The sequence below is a fragment of the Giraffa tippelskirchi genome, chromosome 7, assembly GCF_054371585.1.
Source record: "Giraffa tippelskirchi isolate mGirTip1 chromosome 7, T2T-mGirTip1v1.2.pri, whole genome shotgun sequence".
Classification (NCBI taxonomy): Eukaryota; Metazoa; Chordata; class Mammalia; order Artiodactyla; family Giraffidae; genus Giraffa; species Giraffa tippelskirchi.
In genome coordinates, this window is record NC_137281.1 from 46,191,121 (window position 1) to 46,210,263 (window position 19,143).

General features: G+C 58.3%; 1 protein-coding gene across 4 annotated transcripts; it reads right to left on the reverse strand.

Annotated features, from left to right (window-relative positions):
- Positions 1-6,811: 6,811 nt before the first annotated feature.
- Positions 6,812-18,902, reverse strand: CPNE7 (copine 7). 4 transcript variants are annotated; one of them, XM_081508147.1, is made up of 15 exons: positions 18,557-18,902; positions 16,468-16,650; positions 15,064-15,138; positions 14,790-14,864; positions 14,312-14,395; positions 13,796-13,885; positions 13,478-13,576; positions 13,123-13,209; positions 12,696-12,755; positions 11,992-12,125; positions 11,578-11,632; positions 11,133-11,184; positions 10,934-11,067; positions 7,883-8,119; positions 6,812-7,369 (listed from the first exon to the last, which is right to left on the reverse strand). In XM_081508147.1, exons 1-15 carry the CDS (start codon positions 18,728-18,730, stop codon positions 7,259-7,261), a joined length of 1,650 nt encoding a protein of 549 aa, XP_081364273.1. In that variant the 5' UTR covers positions 18,731-18,902; the 3' UTR covers positions 6,812-7,258. The 4 variants fall into 4 exon arrangements, with proteins under 4 accessions (XP_081364273.1, XP_081364276.1, XP_081364277.1 ...); XM_081508150.1 differs by lacking the exon at positions 18,557-18,902 and adding an exon at positions 17,740-17,910; XM_081508151.1 differs by lacking the exon at positions 18,557-18,902 and adding an exon at positions 17,712-17,889.
- Between the last annotated feature and the right edge of the window lie 241 nt (positions 18,903-19,143).

The window sequence follows — 19,143 nt, forward strand, 5'->3', positions numbered from 1 at the left end:
TTTTACAATTTAATAAAATTCAGTTTATTAATGTTATAAACTTTCAATCTTAGTTTCTTACACATCCAACCTACAAAGTTTAATATTCTGTTTCTCCATCACTTTTAAAGAGTTTTTGATTCACATCTGATTTCATTTATAGACCTAGACAAGCTCTTACAAACATTTTTAATTGTATAATATTAATACATTCAATCCATTGAAGCTGGAGCCCCAAGAGATCTCTGAGCCAGTCCAATATTGTGTGTACACAGTAAGATTTCAACTTCAAATCACATGTCGAATTCAATTTCTCAATCACATGTTTTACATTGCTTTTCCAAGGCTGACCTCTCAGACATCCACAATCCCTCATCCCAAGCTCCTGGAAATGAGTGTTTAGCAATTCAGAGTATAGTGATCTTAGGAGTTGGTATCCATTCCCACAGATGCTGTGATGCCCAGCAGCAGCCAGCAATGGAGAACACACAATGACTGTGTCTGCCTCAAGACATTAGAATATTCACTCCAAATGAGACAAAAATTACTATAAATTTTCTCTATCTGAAAAAAACAAAAACATCCATTGGTAATAGCGTCAAAAACAATGAAGTCCAGGAATAAATTTAATCAAGAAGATGAAAGATCTGTACACTGAAAACTATGCGGCACTGATGAAAGAAACTGAAGACACAAATAAATGGAAAGTATCCCATGTTCACAGATTAGAAGATCTAATATATAAAAACACACAAAAAAGCTGCCATGAGATATCACCTCACACCTGCCAGAAAAGCAAGGAAAAAAAGTGTCGGCAAGGATGTGGAGAAAAGGAAACTTTCATGCATTGTTGGTGGGAATGTACATTGGTACAGCTGCTATGAAAACAATATGAAGGTTCCTCAAGAAACTAAAAACAGAACTACTATGTGATCCAGCAACTCCACTCCTGGGTATTTATCCAAAGGAAATGAAAACACCTTCAAAGGGACATGTGAACCCGTGTGTTCACAGCAGCACTATTCACAACAGCCAAGCCATGGATGCAACCTGAGTGTCCATCAACGAGTGATGGGTAAAAGGATTCTCCCCCACCTGCCCCTGTTCTCTCTGTCACACACACACACACACACACACACACACACACACACACACACACACACACAGAAGAACATCATTCAGGGATAAAAAAGAAGGAAATTCTGCCATTTCTAGAACATGAATGAACCTCGAGGGCATCACGTTCAGTGAGATAAGCCACACGGAGAAACTCTCTGTTCTCGCTGTAGGTGCTCAGCTATCTGTGGAATCTAAAGAGCTCAGCTGGTAAAGACAGACAGTAGAACTGTGCCAAGCAGGGGCTGGGGGAGTTGGTCAAGTGATTTCCACAGATATGGAAATCAAATTTCCAATTGTGAGTCCTGGGCTCGAACGTACAGCCTGGCGACTGCAGTTCACGATACTGTGTGTGAAGCTGAAAGTTGCTCAGAAAGGAGATGTGAAATTTCATTGCACACAGAGAAAAGGCAACTGTGAGGTGATGCCAGTGCTAGCTAGCCCTGCTGTGGGAGTCACCCCACTGTGGGCAAGTGTATCAGTTCACCATGTCACATTCCTTCAACTGAGTTACCTGTCAGGGTGTCTCAGTAAACTTGCAGAAGAAACTGTGGGGGTCCCAGGACTTGTCAGCGGGGGCCGGGGACGCCTGTGAGCTCCTGTGAGCACCTATGTTTGGGGTGCCCCCTAGTGGAAGCCAGCATCCTGCTGTTTCTCCCTTTGTGCAGCGTTTGGGTCTGGGGGTGTGGACCCAGCTCCTGAGGGACCCCCAGCCCTGGACTCCAAGAGTTGGCTGCCCCCCAGGACCAGCAGGGCTGGGAAGGGGAGTCGGTCATGACTAGTCCACATCACAGCTCTCTATCCCTGGTGTGAGAAAACAGTTTATCAAAACAAACCACAGGGGACTTCCCTGGTGGTCCAGTGTTTGAGAGTCCACCTCCTAGTGCAGGGGATGTGGGTAAGGTCCCTGGTGGGGGAACTAAGATCCCACATGCCTTAGGGAAATGCAGCCCCACAAAGAGCGGATGTGCCACAACTACTGGGCATGCACGCTCTGGAGCCCCAGAGCCACAACAAAGACGAAGAAAACAAAAATCATGGTTATGAAATTCTTCCATTTAAACAATAAAGTATCCTAGAAAAATAAAAAAATTAAGCAAAAAGCAGATGTCCTTCGACACCTCTGACGCACCAAGTCCCAGGAAACCTCTGGGTCCCCAGTACTGCCCCCAGCCCTTCAGAGTGGAGACGTGGGGGCAGCTCCCATGGTTCCCCAGCTCATGATGCTGTCAAGACCTTGGCCCCCTGTCCACTGATGCCAAACAGAAATATGGAGACAGCGTCTGGAAGAAATAGAGAAGAGTAGCTTTATTATCTGTGCCAGGAAAGATGGAAACACTGCCTCAAGAACTGTGCCCCCTTTTCTCAGGAATAGGGAGAGTTTTTATATTCCTCTTGAAGGTCCCTTTTTTTTTTTTATTCCCTTGCAAAGTATCAAAACAGCCACAGCTAGCATCAGCCGGGTCTGGTGTCCATGAAGTTATCAGCCCGACCTTCTTTCTGAAACGCAGGATGCTACAAAGAGAGTGTATGGGCAGAAGCGTGCTAGGTCCAGAGCATAATCTTCATGGAGTGAGAGAGTGATGAGCTTTGTGCAGGACAAATCCAGCGACAAGTGTTTGTTAGTAGTAACAGCTAAATTGCTCACCTCTTGCAGGTCTGTTAGGCTGGTATGCGCCAAAGGCTGTTCACTCCTGCCAGCTGCAGGGGCCCCTGGGACATGTGGACTTTCCCTTCCCTTCCCTGCTGTGGGGACTGGACATGTTACTCCAGCATAAGTGCGAAACAGCGCTGTCCAAAGGCCTTCCTCTTCCCTGGATGTCTACCGACCCCGTCCCAGACCCCCAACATGCTTCCTCCCACCTTCCCTTGGCCACTCGGCCGGGGCCCTCAGCACCGGCCAGCACCCAGGCCTGACAGCAACAGGGGGTGCCTGCTCTGACGACCCTTCCCCACTGTCAGTCATGAGCCTCAGGGAAGCTCACCCTTCAGGAACCCAAGGCCACAAGGGAAGGGAAGCTGGTGAGAACCCGCGGCTCTGAGTTCAGAGCTCGAAGCTGCGTCCACCGGCTCTCCCAGAGTGAAGAACTGCGGTCCTGAGAGGCCCATACCTGAAAAACCCACTAACTGGGCTGGTGTTATGACACCACAGGCCTGCACCGCCTGGGGCTGACAGCTGGTGGCTCAGACCTCGGTCACAAGAGGCAGGAGCCGCCATGTCCCTGGTCTGTGGCTGACGGCCAGGGTGGGATGGGAGACAGGGTCCTCTCTGGGAATACCTGAACCTTTGACTGGCCGGCTGCCCCCTCCAGACGGAGCCTGGGGCCTCCAGGAGTCTCCACGGAGCTTCAGGCTTGAGGCCCCTAGAAGTTAAATCCCCAGAGGGTGGCAGCCTAGGGAGCCACAGCCTTGGCAGGTAACCAGGACCGGGTCCTCTCACCTCGGGCTCAGCGGCCCAGACCTACAATAGTAGGTCTGGGTTGGGGAGGGTCTGTGCTGGGCATGGGTCCCGGGTGCCCTCACTCAGGGGCAGACACCAACCAAAGCAGGGGAAGCGGGGCTCTTGCCCACGGCCCCCTGTGCCCAGGGCCCCATGCCTGGTGTCTGACAGCCCTGCTGCCCACACCAATCATTCAGTTTCCTGCTCAGATTCCTCTCCGCAGCAGAGGAAAGAGCAGGCTGGAGCTTTGGGGTTCCACTCACTCAGCCCACCGCTGCCTATGAGGACGTGGGGGTGGGGGCCTGGGCCCGGAGTCCTCCCCTGCACAGGGCAAGGCCGACAGCCACAACTAGAGATGCTCAGAACAAGGAAAGGATACCCCGCTCCCTCGGGAAATGGATATTTATTTACCAACAGGTGTTTTGTCTCAAGCCCAGTACACCCTCCCCCTATGCAGTCCTTACAAGAACGTGCAGAGCCAACTACCCTTAAAACGTGGTGGCTTAGCACACCAGCAAACACAGACGAACTCATTCTGTTTCTAGAGGTCAGGAATACAGGAAAGGATTGCGATGGTCCCAGTGAGGTCTCTCCCGAAAGCCCAGGAAGGTGTCACGGACTCTGGCGAGCCCCTGTTCAGACAGCAAGGGACCAGGACAGCCCTGTGTGTGTCCATAACTAAGCTTTGGAGACATCCAGCACTGAGGCCGCCTGGATTCACAGGGAAGCACTATACACCCCACTTCTCCAGGGGAGGGTCAGTCAAGGACTTCAGGGTCATCCCGGTTCGATCCCTGGTTTGGGAAGATCCCCTGGAGGAAGAAATGGCAACCCACTCCAGTATTCTTGCCTGGAGAATCCCATGGACAGAAGAGCCTGGCAGGGTACAGTCCATGGGGTCACAGGGTTGGACTTGGCTGAGAGACTAACATGCTCACTTTTCACGCCCCCAAGTGAAGCAAGGGGTCATGTGCAGGCTGTGGAGACTATCCATTGAGAGCAGGACCAGGTGTCCAGCCTGGCTCTGGATCAGTGCTTAAGTCATTGACCACCGCAGGTTTACACGAATCCCAAGCCCACCCTGCAAGAAGGAGCTGCTCCAAGAAGCATGCTGGAGCAACCTCTGAAGACAGTCAGGCCCAGGTGCCTTCCATGGCAGCCCCAGTCCATGGCACACCTTTGGGTCGGCTTTCTCTGAGCCCCACAGACCCCACGTGCAACTGTTGTGAGCAAGACTGAGGCTGCAGCTCCAGGAGGGGTGGTGCCGAAGAGCTAGGGGCTAGCATCTCGCCTGCAGGTCTCCACACCAGCTGCCAGGGTTTCTGACCGCCCTGTCTGGGTCTTCCCTCCCTAGGAGCCCATCTGGATTCCAGAACCCTTGATGGAGGGTCTTGCACTGAAAAGTGAAAATCCAGAAATTGCACAGGGCTGGTGGGTCTTGCTTCTGCCACTGCCAGCTGTGTGACTCTGGGCAAGTCACTCAACTGTTCTGAGCCTTGCTTTCCTTGTCTGTGAAATGGGAATATTCGGCATCCTCGTGGGCCAGAATCTGTGGGTGGCAAGAGACAGAAGCCCCATCTCTGACCCCAGCTGGCCTGAGTGGAGAGGGAGGAGCCAGGTCCCCATACCCTGGCACCATTGCTCTGTCTACCTCCTCTGTGCCAGCTTTCTTCCCAGGCAGGTCCTGCCCACATGGTGGCAGTCGTCACCAGCTGCTCCTGGTGCCCATTCACCAGCTTAGCAACCAGCAGAAAAGTCGCAGAACCCAGTCCCTTTGGCCAGCCAGGTGGAGTGTCCACCAGGAGCCAATCACCGTGTCCAGGGAACAGCACGCTCGCTTAGTGGCCAGGCCTGCATCGTGTCCACCCTGGGATTCAGACAGTGGTCCAGGCCCATTAAATACATGGACTGGGAGATGGGCCCCCAGAGGAGAGCAGGGCTGCTGTTACCAAGGAGGTGAGAGCAGTTGGTGCCCATCTGAACCACTCTGGACCATAATCAATTTATTATTTTATTGCCTCTGGGCAGAGTTGGCTGCCTTCTTGGGCTGGGCACTGGCTGGAAAACTCGCGTCCTTACAGCTGAGCTGGCTGATGCCTTCCTGCCCCCACGCCCCCAGCGGCTCCCCCTCATCTGCATATGCCCAGCCGAGCCGCCCACAGGCCAGGTCCCATGGCTGCCTTCTGTGGTCCTCCCATCCACACCTGCTCTGGCCCCAGGAGGGCATCCCCTGAAAGTGGCCCTGCCCCAGATTCCACTCCTCTCCAGGGCAGAGGGGAGAGGCTGGGGCCTTGAACCTTGGCCCCTCCCTGCCCCACGTGCTCTGGAAGAGGCTACAGCCCATCAAAGCTGCAGCTCCCTGGGCCATCACTGCTGCCACTGCTGTGCATGGACCCCCCACCCCTCCATTCTTCTTGGCTTCTGCCTCCCCAGGGATCTCAGCTGACCAGCTTCTGCTGGCTTTGCCCCTGAGCAGTGCCCAGGAACTGTCCGAGGCTTTCTGCTCCTGAAAGGGCAGCCCAGTCACACAAGACTCAGTGGCTGGGTTCTGCTGACACTGGCCCTCCCTCCTCAGGGCCACAGTGTCCCCCAGCCTGCAGTCCTGCTGCCTCCCAGATGTGAATGGGGGGGCTGCATCTCTGGTGTCCTCTCACCCCCGAAGAGACCAAAATCAGCCCTTCCAGAATTCAGCGGTAGCCAGGTTACCATGGCGATGCCCATTATCCCCGCTGAACAGGAGATGAATCAGGAGCTAAAAATAGGCCCCCAGAGTGGATGGATGGACGAATGGATAGAGGCAGGGGTGGGTGGGCCTGCATTCAGGGTCAGAACAGCCTGTTTTTCCCAGACAAGATAATTTAGGGGGAAATCTCAACCGGAAACCCATGCCCACAGAGCTGGGAGGTACTGCAAGTGGTGCCCCCTCCCCTGACAGGAGCACAGAGCACACAGCACCCAGTAGGTCCTCATAAAACCCAGGGCTTGGAGCCCTCTCCAACTGAGCCCAGCTGGTACAGACTTCAGGCAGGGAACAGGCGAGGCTCTTGGCTTGGGGTGGCCCTCACACCGACTGGCCCTTCCCAGAGTGGAGCACTGCCCCCTACATCCTTTCATTCCCAGGAGGGCCCTTGGTTCAGTCCAGGAAGGATCTGAGGAACCTTCCGAGAAGCTCCCTACTCTGGTGCGGGGCTACAGGACAGAGAAACATCGCACCCCACCCCTCCAGTGGGGTATGGTCCTCTGCTGGGGAGGGGGGCAGTGAAGGGACAAAGCCGCTGCAAGGACAAGACACTTTATTCTGCCTAAGTCCCCTCCCCCACCCCCGCAGACCCCACAGACAGAGAGACAAGGGCAGATGCAGCTGGGACCGGGAGGAATCTGTTTGCAGGGACAGGTGTCTAGGGGACCAGGGTTTTCTCAGAGACAGGGCACTGCCTGCTGACTCTCCCCAGTGAAGATCAGAAGCAAAGGAGCCGTCCCCCAGCCCCTTCCCCACCCACCAGGCTGGGGCAGGGTTAGGCATGCCCATGAGACCTCTTCACCCTTCAGCCCGGGGGCCTAGGGGCTGGCCCACGAGGCATCAGGGTCACAGGAGCCGAGGGTGGGCCTGGACTGCAGGATGGGAGGCCCCTGGGGAGTCAGGTGGAGGGTGCTGGAGGCAGACGGTGGACACAGTCCTGGCCGCCCCATAGGTCCTCAGAGAGCAGAGCCCAAGCTGGCTTCTCAGGCGTGGGCACCGAGGTCTCTCGGAGGCAGCTCCTTGTGGCTGTAGTATTCCACAAGCTGCCTGGGCACTTCGGCCAGCACACTCTTGGCCAATGCCGCGGGGGACGCCTGGGTGTGGGGAGAACGTGCCTCCAGCCAGCTTCCCATCCCCCAGTCCCCCTTTCCCACCTACTCACACCCAGCCCCCTTCCCTAGAGCCCCCGGCTCCAGGGACCACAACCAGGAATTCACCAAGTGGGCAGGCAGGTGAGCCCGTGTTAAGATTGAGATCGCAGTGGCTGGGCAGTCTGCCCCTGCTGTCACTGTGGGGGCACAGACAGCCCTCTGGGTGGGTGTGACCCTGCTCTGGGCATGGGGCAGAGCAGCTGAGGCCCCTCCGTGGCCCAGGTCCTCCCGTGAAGCTGCGAGTGTGTGTCCACGTGACACAGAGTTCCTACTGTGTCACAAAGAGGCTTGAAAGCCAGGGAGACAGCTGCCTGAGGGGCACCCTGCCCTCTGGGGCATCTGTGTGACGCTTCTCATAATGCAAAGGTTTCTAGGGGCTGAAACTGCTCAGGATGGGGTGGGGGCTCAGAGCCTGTCACCCCCACAATGCTGCCGAGGGACCCGCCGGGCACTCACACTCTTGAGCTCCCGAAAGGGCACGAACTGCACGATGTCGCGGAGGGCAGGCTCGCCGCGTGGGGAGCGCAGGACGCCGTCATCACCGTCTAGCACCTGCATGTCGGTGAAGTCGGCGTTGCCCACCCCGACAATGATGATGGACATGGGCAGGTGGGAGGCGCGCACGATGGCCTCGCGTGTGTCCGCCATGTCGGTCACCACGCCATCCGTCAGTATCAGCAGAATGTAGTATTGCTGGGGGCACAGGGGAGGAGGGGCCGCGGGGACCCTGCAGGGCCACTGCATCTCCCCCAGTTGAACCCCAAGTCCACCAACCAGACCGCCTGGGGGTGACCACGGTTGCCAAGCTTTTCTAAAAATGTATTTGCGGAAGCGTACCACATGCACATAGGTGCACACACACACACACACACGGAATCACAGTGAGCTGTGACCACGTGCTCCCTCTAACCCAGAGGTGGACATGGCCACACCTTACAGGTGGGGACAGCGAGGCTGGGGGAGCTGGGGTTGACTCAGGTCTGAGGCCAGAGGAGAAGGGATCATCAGCTCTGGGCGGGGAGGGGCTCCCACACGCCAAGGAGATCCTGAGATTTCAAACAACACATTCTGGCCCAGCCTGGCCAGGTGCCCAGTGTGTCTGCGCATGACAGACTGGGTCTTGTTTTAAATAAAGGTCCATTTCCAGTGTGAAAAAAACAAAACCCCTCAGCAATCATTACTAAAAATCTGGGCGAGAGAAAACACAGAAGAGCTGAAAAAATCACCCTGGAGCTCCAGCACTGGAAGTCCGGCCAGACTGTTCACTAGCCCTCCCAGCCCTGGTTGAGTGGGCACCCTCTCCCAGGGGCCCCCTTTCGGAGCCCCCAGACCAGGGGGATGGGCAGTCTCTTGCCTAGGGCTGGCTGACTCCCACATTGCCTGGCCCAGCCCTGAGCCCCACACACCCTCCTCCCACCCCCAGAGTAGGGGCAGCACCCCACTGAGACCTTGCAGCCCTGTGTCTGCCAGCAGTGCAAACACCACACCATCACCGCCTGCAATGGAAGCATCACCTGAGCCTGGGGACCACTGCAGTCGGGGCCCCGGAAGGCATCAGCAAGAAGGGACAGGGCTTCTCCAAGGGATAGGAAGATGAGTGAGGGCAAAGTTCAAGAGGAGGCTCAGGGAAGGGGGTCCCAGATACCACCCAGCCTCCACCCACATCCACCTAATGCAGCTAAAATGAAGGGTCTGAGCCCAGCAAGGACAGAGGCAGACCTGAGGCCCCCAGGATTTAATCCCCCCCAGAGGAATCAGACAGGACATGAAGGGCATGGTCAGCAGACTCCAGCCGGGGGTCCTACTGTATGCACACTCCAATCTCTTTAACAAGGGGGTGGCAAGAGGACCCCGTAGGAGAATGCAGGGGTCCCTAGCAGGATGGCCACACCCACTGTCAGGCCCAGCCCCTTATCTTAACCCTGTGCCTCCTGGAAAAGCCACCATGGTGTGGACGAGATGGCTGGACACTTAATACTCGGGAACTGACGCTGTCTTTGGGTGTGATAATGAGACCCTACTGTACCTCTTCCAGAGGTTTATACTGATATTTACAGATGAAATTATATGTCTGAAACTTGCTTCAAAACAATACAAGAACATGAAAGCTGAATGTAATCCTTAACTCCAGGCTGGATTCTACACCAGAAATAATATTGTGATAAAATTATTGTTTTTTTGGCAACTAATGAAATTGGAGTATATTTTATAGGCTAAAGTATTGGATCTAAATTAAGCCACCTGAAATTGATACTTGTGCAGTGACTGTAGAAGAGAATGTCTGGATCTGAGGAAGGAAGGGGTGGGAAGCAACACTGTGACCCTGCTTTTGGGGGCTGTGTGCCTGGGAGAGCCACCCCCACATAGGGCATGGGAACAGGGACCACCAGGGACTGGGCGATGGCAAGTCCCAAGGATGGAGCAAGGCTGAGAGCAACAGCCCAGTCCCACCACAGGGACTTCCCTGGTGGTGCAGTGGGTAAGACTCTGCACTTCCACTGCAGGATGCACAGGTTCAATCCCTGGTCAGGGAACTAAGATCCCACATGCTGCAGGGCACAGCCAAAACAAAGGGGAAAAACAAATCATGAGACCAGGATTCGGGAAGGGCAGGTCCTGGGACAGTGGGGAACATGGACACATGGGGACAGATGGAGGCTGGGGTGAGACAAGAGGAGGGGGTCTCCTTCAATGTGAGACTACAAAGCCGCACTGTATAGGATCCTGTGAGCAGATCAACACCAAGAACTTGGGGGGGTGGGGTTCAGGAGGCCAGCAGCCTGCTCTCAAGCAATTCAGAGAGAAGACAGGACCAGTGTGTAGATGGGGGCAGGGGAGGAAGAGAAGTAGGAAGAGGCAACAGGGTAAGAATTCACTGACTGGTGAGTCCAGGGAAAGGATGGGTCAAAGGTGTTGCGTTATTCTTCCATAAAGTTGACTATCCTTTTTTTCAGAATAAAAGGTTAAAAGAAGGCAACAGAGTCGTCGTGCCTCAGGCAGGTCTACAGAACCCTAATGCAGGAGGCAGCCTTTAGCGTCTCACCACTTGTGCAAATTAAGAACAGAGGGATTTCCCCTGCAGTCCAGTGAATCAGGACTGGGCACTTTCACTTCCCCATGCCTGGGTTCAATCCCTGGAGGGGGAACTAAATTCCCACAAGCTAACACAGTGTAGTCAAAAAAAAAGAAAGACCATGCAAACAAAATAACAATACATGTATAACAGAACCACAGACAGCAGATCAGCCTCCAGGGTGAGAATCTCCTGGGCAGAGAGCAGCACTCAGCTCACTGGCTCTGGGGCCCTGGAGGCGTGTCCAAGCCTGTCCTTACTTGGTCCAGACACCCGGGACTCCTGCTCCCCGCCCCTCTTACCTCCCTTGGCCTCCCCCAACCCACCTCCCGGCCCCACCCACTGGCCCTGCCCGACCTGACCCTTCCCTCCTCCCCAGCGGCAGGCAGCCCTCCCTCACACACCCGCCCTGGCACTTCTGCCCGGGCACCTACAGAGGCCTCACAGGTGCGCTCCTCGGCTGCGGCTGTGCGGGCCACCTTGGAGATGATGGGTGCCACGTTGGTGGGGCCATAGAGCTGGACCCTAGGCAGGCAGTTCTGGTAGGCCTCCACCACACCCTGGATCCCTGTGCAGGGAGGGGTGTGAGCATGGCCCCAGCGCACCCCCACCCTGGGCCATTCACGCTCCTACCTTCGCACTCATCGTCCTCGGGGTTGAAATTGATGGCAAAGTCATGGGACACCTGGGCAGAAGGGACTGGTCAGCAGGTCCACCTCCTAGCACCCCACACCCCAACTACTGAGAGAGGTAGGTTTGGAGCCCCCGGGACCACCATGTGACATATCCTTTGTGGAAGGGGGTCACTGAGGATAGAGGGCAGAAGGCCAGCCTGGACCCAGAGCTTCTGAGATGCATTAGCCAACAATTCCCCGACCCCCAAACTTCCTGCTCAAGCCACTCAAACACCCTTTCTAAGTGGAAGAGTCCAGGCGAATGTTCCCCTTCTCCTCACAGGGCCACAGGGCTGACTGAGAACACTAGTGCTGGGAGGTCAAAGGCAGGTCCCCACTCCCTGCCTCACCGCCTGTCACATGGCACTGCTTCCCCTGGGGTCCTGGGACCCGGGCTCTCCTACCTCGTACTTGGGAGGGATCCGGGCTCCAAACCCCAAAGCAGAGAGCCTCTTGTCACTGTAAGAGAGGCCGCCTCATCACCCAGGGCCCCTGACCTCCCTGGGGGAACGGGGGCTTCGGGGAGACACCGACAGAGTCAGGAGACCAGGTGCCCTGAACCACACGGGGGAAACTAAAGCCCAGAGCTGTGAGGAGGCCACCAGGCTCGCGGGCAGGCAGGGGCAGTGCTGACTGGATGCAGGGACCTTGACCCCCATCACTCGAGAGCCCTACCCCTCCATGGCCTCAGTTTACTGTTCTGTGTCTGCAAGAAGGACTCAGACTCCCATGGGGGGTGGCCCCATCTCCCTTCTCAGGCCCTGGGGCGCTGACCCACGACCCCTGCAGAGCCCAAGAAGCAGGGGAGGCCAGCGCACCTGTCATAGTCCTGGCAGATCTCTCCCACGGCCACCAGAGCCTGCAGGTACTCGTTGGGCTGGAAGGGGTTGATGTAATGCAGGGAGCAGCTGTTCCTGGGGTCCCCGTTGGAGGCCGTGAAGTCAATGGCCACCTGCAGAGGCCACGGCATCCTGAGCCTGGAGCCCTCCTTCCTGGCCTGGGTGGCAGCTGCACCCCATCTGACACCTAAGGACACCAAGGCCTGGGGAAGCCGCTTGCCCAGGGATGTGAGAAAACCCGGGGGCTGTAAGCCCAAGGGTCTGGTGCTATGCTGGCTGGGTCACAGGAGAAGGGATAGGCCAACCCCAAAGCTCCTGGGTCCCCAGGCACAGCCAGCGCCTCATCGGCAACACCAGCCAGGGACCCCAAGGAGCCAGAGCAGTCACACTGGACCCTCAGCACTTCCTCCTGCAGTCAAGGGGTGGGGGGAGGAGCTGGGCAGGGCCTGAGAGGAGCAAGCCCTGAGATGGGATCCCCACGTGCCCCCCACCCAGTCACTACCCTCTGGCTTTTCTGGCTGTCACTTGAAGAAGCTTGGAGGGGTCACAAGGAAGGGGTCTGCAGGCCCTGCAGAAGGGCGTTTTTTGCACACATCCACCCTGGGTGTCAAACGGGCTCTGAGTGGGGCCAGGCGCCAACCCCCCCCATCCTCTGGGATGCGGTGTAGAGGGTGCAGACTCACCGTGAAGTGGATCTGGCAGCCGCCCATGACGTAGTCCAGGAACGAGTACACCCTGTAGAGCTTCCAGGGCCCCCACCCCGGGGAGACTGAGGCCGGGGCTTTAGGGCGGGGCCTCTGGGGCTGCAGGGACCTGCCCTCCCCCAGGGCAGCTGGGGCAGGCAGGAGCCTGGCAGCCTCAGTCCCCGCCTCTCCGGCCCTCAGGCTGCCTGCATGCCCATCAACCCCAACATCTATTCTCTTCTCTCCCCCTCCCCTCCATTTCCTAACCCACCTCCATGCACTGGGGGCACAAGGGCCCTTGAGTCCATCTGACAATGGGGGAGATTCCAGGGAGTGGCTCCGCAGAGCTCAGGCAGAAGCAGGACTGCCCCCCAACCCCACACCGTGGGTGGGCGGGGGAGGGTCCGCAGCCTGGGCTGAGGCTCACCTTCAGGTCTGCCAGGATGACCACTCCAGAATTCTTGTAATTGCGCTTCTTCTGCTTATACTTGGAGTTCACACAGTCCCACTGGGCCTGGGGGACAGGGACAGGCAGAGACCCCCCTACCCCAGAGTGCCAGCGCCCAACCCCCCACCCTAAGGGGCCGGGGAGGCCTTGAAGCCCTGCCCATTGGCGTCTGTCTGTCCAACACAGGCAGGTGATCCCTACTCTGACCACCTGGTGGGCGTGGCTGTCATGCTCTGTCTTCATCTTCAGCCTCTCTAAAGCCATCACAAGCATTTTTGGGGAATTCAGCCCAGGGCCAGCGCCCCAGAGCATTCTGGGGGACAGGCCGGCTCACCTGGTCCTCCCCGAACGCTTTCTGCATCTCCTCGAAGGTGGTGGAGAATTCTCCGATGAAGTCGTGCTTTCCGCGGGAGTCGTAATCCCAAACGAGGCCCTGGGGAGCCCGGGACTCCTCAGCCCGCCTGCGCCTCTGGGGTCACAGGCCTGGGCGTCTCCATGGCGCTGCAGGTAGGCCGCCCCCTCCCTACTCCTCTCCAGTACCCCTCCCCCCGCCCCCGCAGAGGGTGTGGTCTGGAGGGGCTGGCCCCGCCCAATCGCCCGCCCCTCCCCATCCCAGCCACACCCCATCCTCCAGGCGCAAAGCCCCACCCACTTTCAGAGGCCGCGACTCCTCACAGCTGCACAGGCTGCTCAGAGACACCTTGAAAGGCTGCCAGGTGGGGCTCAGGTCGTTCTTCACCACCTGTGGACCGGGAGGGGCGGGCAGCTCAGGGGGCCCGGCCTCAGGTTCCAGGCAGGACCCTGCGAGCCCAGAGCTGCATCTCCGAACCTCGTTCCACCCAGAACCCCCTTGTAGCTTCCTCCACATTCCGGGACCACCTGGACTCCTTTCCTTACATAGCCTTTTTTTTTAACTCAAATTAATTTATCTCAAAAGGAAACGCTTTCCCACTGCTGTCACTGGGATCTTGTTTCATGGGCAGGTAGTCACAACATAGGACACAAGGTCCACTCGTGCCTGGCTGCTCCTTGTTCAAAGGGGGATGGCGGGCATTGTTGGGGATCAAGACCGCTACAACCACGGCGGTCAGGGAGGTGCAGGGAGGATCAGGGGCGGCCCTCTCTGTGCTTTCACACTACCCCCGGGTGCTGGGTGGGGACCCCTCACCTCCGTCCTGTACACCAGTTGCTCGCTCTGATCATCATTGATCCGGTATAGCTCCAGGAAGGGGTCTGACTTGCTGAAGAGGTCCTGCCAGAGGAGCAAAAGATGAGCTTGGCAAGCTGGGTTGGGGGCCAGGCTCTGCCACTCCCCGGGTGTGAGGGCCCAGCCCTCCCTGAGAGCATCTCCACCCCTCCTCCACCTGCCCGAGCTTCCCTAGCTCCCCAGCACCCTGGATCCCCAGCACTTCCAGCCCAGAGCCTGACTCCCACCAGTTCCTCCACTGTCTGCCCTGGGACTTTCCTGAGCCCCTGAGTGTCCTCACAGGAAGCTATGAGGATGAACTGAGGGCAGTGACACAACAGGACCCCGATAGCGGCACAGCTGCCCTGGCTCCGAGTGCATCCCACTCCGCGGCCACCTGTCTCCTCGTAGACACCCTCTGACAGCAGGGAGAGCTGGGCTCCAGGGGAGCACCCCTAACCTTGTCGTCCAGCTTCCTGGCCCTGAAGGCGAGTTCCACGTAGCCGTTGTTCCCGGAGATGTCCTCGGCTATCACCTGGGTGGAGTGGGCAGGAGGGGCCTGACCCCTCGAGGGCCTCCGGCTTCAGCCGGCCCACTCCAACCCTTCTCCGCCCTGCAGCCCAGTCTATGGGAGGTGCCTAGACACCGCGGCAGCCAGGGCCTCGTCCCCCACAGCCTAGGTGAAGAAGGGGCGGGGCCTGCAGGGGAGGGGCCGGTGGAAGGCGGGGCCTCACCGTGATGGTGGACTTGCCCGCGTTCCTGCCGAACTTCAGCAACAGTGCCCGGGTCACCTTCTTCTGGGCCACGATCTGGAAGTCAGAGGGTCAGGGAGGGTCCGCACCTGCTCCCTGGGGACTCTAACCCCGCCCAGGGTCTCCCCGTCTCCTTCCCAGTGCCCCCAGTTACCCTCGGTGGCCTGGCTTCCCAACCTACCACCCAGGTGAGGAAGTGGAGATTCAGGCAGAGGTCCAGGACTTACTCAAGGGCCACCACTGGGATTTGAAGCCAGGGTCCAAACCTTTGGCTGGCCCTGAAGACCTGGTGGCACTGGGCGACCTTCCCATAATCCAGAGATTACGTGTATATCCAGACATATGTGTCCATACATGTGTCCATGGATCTGCACCCGTAGGTGCATGCATGTTTGCACATGGATGTCCGTGCTTGTGTGTCCCTGCATGTGAGGAAAGTGGGAGGCCAGCACTGGGTGGACTCTGCTGAAATCTCAGTCCTCTTATTTGACAGAGGCTCTACCCCACCGTCTCTGCCCCAGGCAGCAATGGAGATGAGTCACATGGCCTTCATGTTGGGGAAAAGAAGTCAGACACAAATGGGAACATACTGTGTGATTCACGGACACGATGTTCTAGAACAGGCAAAACTATTGGGGGAGGGGGTTGAGAGGAGCAGGGGGCCCTGCCGAATGACAAAGATGTGCTGTGTGATCTGGGTGGTGGTCAGGTGTATACAACTGTCTAAGCCCATCAATCCCAACCCTAGAGGTCTACACATATTACTGTATGTAAATTATACCTCAATTAAAAGCCCTCAGAGTACTCAGGAGAATCCAGTGTGTGACACATGGAGTGTTCTGTCCAGAGCCTGTGCCAAGCAGTTTGGCTGGAGGCAAGACCTCTTGTTTCACTGACAATCATAGAGCTAATGGGAATGACTTCACTGGAGGATGCAGGGTCCCTCAGACCAGTCACTGCCATGGAGACAGACAAGGGAAGGGCTCCCTTATGTTGTGGAAGTGAAGAAGCAAGCTGCAGAGCAGTGTATGTCATTTGTGTTTTTAAAAGTGTATATATAGAGAAAAAACTACATGTCCCTTTGCTCTGATAAGGCTACCTCTTTTCAGAAGGATGTAACAAACCTGGGGGCAGGGCAGGAGGGAGACACCCAGAGCATGCCTGTTACACTTTCTGAATTTAGATCCATATGACTATATTACCCAGTTCCAAATTACATTTTTTAAATTAACTAAAAGACATTATTTTAGGAGAAGGAGCTAGGAGTCAGGCAGAACACCTGGTACACAGTTGGTGCATAACGTTGCTGTCCCCAGACCACCATTGCACCTGCTGAGGTGCCCATGCTGCCCTCCTCCTCTGAGGGCATGGGGATGGGGCACCCACCTGCCCCAAAGTGCATTCCATGCCCCCCAGGAAGTCATCCTCCTGGCAGCTCAGGCTGCTGGGCCCATGGGTATCGTAGACCTCAAAGCGCAGCTTCTGCACCTCCTCGAAGTAGTAGTCAAGCGTGAAGACCTTGGAGAAGACCGGGTGCAGGCTGCTCCGGACCACCTCGGTTCTGTCCACCTGCAAGGGGCCCTAGGTGAGCAGACCCCTGGAGGAGGGGGACAAGATTCTACTGGGGCACTGCCTGGAGACCCTGTACCTCTGCTGTAGCCCGCAGGGTCCCCTTTCCCACCCACCTGCCCTTGGGTGGTCCTGCAGGACTTGTATGCAGGCTGTGCTGTGGGAAGACCCATCTGCTGCTTCGAGGCATCCAGTTGCCCCCTGGGGGGGGTCATTCCCCAGAACCCCAGGCACCTCCCTCCCTGAGATAAAGGCACAGTTCTCTGGCCCCCACAGGCCACAGCTTCTCTTCTTGTGCCCACATGGCCTCCTCCATCCCCACACCACAGATGGGAAAGCAGGCTCAGAGAAGGGAGGGGGTGTCCAAGGGCACCCCAAGTCAGGGACAGAGCTGGATTGGAACCTGGCTGGGCAAACCTTAAAGCAGAGATCTTTTGCCAGCACCCAGCTGGGCAGACAGGGAGACTCCAGAGTGCGGGGCGAGGGTTGCACAGATAACCCCCTGGTTCAGCTCTGTCCTCCAACTTGGGCCCCAACCCATCAAAGTGCAATCTGGGCTGGGGAGGTAGGTTTCTGTGCCCTGCTCCAGAGTCCCACAAACTCCCACACCCCAGATGGGGATGTCTATGTGCCTCCTCAACGGACATATGCGCCAGGGAGCGCTGAGGCCAAGCAATGAAGGCTAATGGGGGCTTGGGCCCCTCCAGCAGATCCTTTGCCCCCGAGGTCGATGACTGGAGGGTTTCTCAGGCCAGGAGGCTGGTGGTCCAGAGATGACAAAAAACAGCACAAGGTCACAGCCAAGGAGCAGCGCAGTCCAGGGGGCTGGCGCCGCGCATCTCTGGGACAATGTGACCCTCAACGGCTGTACCTCCGACGTGCTCCTAACCTCCTCCCTACCTCCCCCCGGGCTGTATGCGGCCACCGAGGCCAGGGACGCGCGTGCGCGGAGACACCCGTCGCAGGGGGAGCGCTAGAGGCTGGGGCGCACTCGGGTCCGAGTTCCCCCCAGCTCTCCGGGGACTCAATACCCGACTCAATATTCGCCCCCGATTTCTTGCCCTTTTGAGGTGAGGCCACGCGTCTCACGTGAGATGGTGGCGGAAAAAGCGCTTCGTGGGGCGCAGAATGGTCTGAGCAGTCCCGCGGCCCGCCCTCTGGGAGCCCAGGTCTGGGATGAAGAGCCAGCCCCCGCGCAGGCGCCCCGGCCGCTCCCGGGACCGGAGGGAAGCCCGCGTCGCCGAGAGACTGGAAGCGCCCTGAGTCAGGTCCGCGAGGCGTGCGAACCGTCCCCGTCTGCCCCGACACCGGCCGCACGCGCCGCGCTCGCCAGGCCACCCCACGGCCGCTCGGGACCGGCTCGACTCTTCCCGAACTCGAGAGCCAGGAGCCAGGCTGGGAGCCCTTCGGGCGGGGCGTCCCGGTCTCAGAGATGGAGTCCTGGCTCCCGGAACGCCAGGCTAGCCTCCTGTGGGACCCGCGGTGCGCTGTCTCCGCCCTGCGAATGCGGACTCAGCGGAGGACTGGTGCTCCCTGCTGCCCCGCGGGCCCGAGGTGGACCCGTGACCTCGGTCCAAGCCCTGTGTCCCCCACTCCCCTCTGCGCCCCCCAGGAGAGCCCCTGCGGCACCCTCAAGCCTGGGCGTTTCACTTTGACCCCGGAGCCCCCACGCGGACCCAGGGTCGCACCCTCCACTCCAGGGCTCCCTCCCTCTACCTGGAGCCCCTCTTGTGGCTCCGCCTCCAACCCAGCCCCTACACTTCAACCCCACAGCTCCAGGGCACCCATCTCTAGACCAGGTAACCCCACCGTGACCCTGCTCTGCACCCCACTAGCCTCGCACATCCATCTCGGCTTCCGCGTCCGCAGCTCCAGGCCCCCACCCCCCGCCTGCCCGCACACCTACCTGCACCCACTGGCCCTGCGATTGCAGCAGCAGCACCACGCTCGGGTCGGACTTGGTGAGCGGGTCGCGGTCCAGCAGGTGCCGGCAGCTCAGCCGCAGCTCCACCTTCGAGGCGCAGGGCGCCGGCACCACCCCGGGGGCGGCCGCCGCCCGACTCTCTGAGCCCGCGCTCATGCTCCCAGCTCCCGCGCTCTGGGACCCGGCTTCGCCCACCGAGGGGCGGCTGTCCGCCAGTCGGCGCCGCGGCAGCGCGGGGAAATGATGGCCTGGCCAGGCGTGGCCGCGCTTCTCTCCCCGCACGCCAGCCTGGCGCGGGCACACGTGGCTCCCGCAGCAGCCACGGCACGGGAACTGCAGGAGGGGGTGTCAGAGAGGGTGGGACAGAGGAGGGGGCAGTGGAGGGGCGGGGCCTAGGCGGGGCCTGGCAGAGAGGGGGCACTGGAGCCTGGGGGGAGGAGTGGACGCTGAGCGGTGGCCTTAGCCCACCCTTCGTCCCCATCCCTCTCCGACCCCATCCCCCTTCGATGATGCCCGGGTTTCGACGGGTTCAAATCCCCAGGGCAAGAGGTTTGGGGTCCAAACCTGGT

Coding starts and splice junctions, on each gene's coding strand:
- CPNE7 (XM_081508147.1), bottom strand. CDS start 18,730: ATGAGCGCGGGCTCAGAGAGTCGGGCGGCGGCCGCCCCCGGGGTGGTG. Junction 16,651..18,556: donor CGCAGGGCCAGTGGGTGCAG/GTAGGTGTGCGG, acceptor GGCCCCTTGCAG/GTGGACAGAACCGAGGTGGT. Junction 12,126..12,695: donor GCTGCCAGATCCACTTCACG/GTGAGTCTGCAC, acceptor TGGCCTCTGCAG/GTGGCCATTGACTTCACGGC.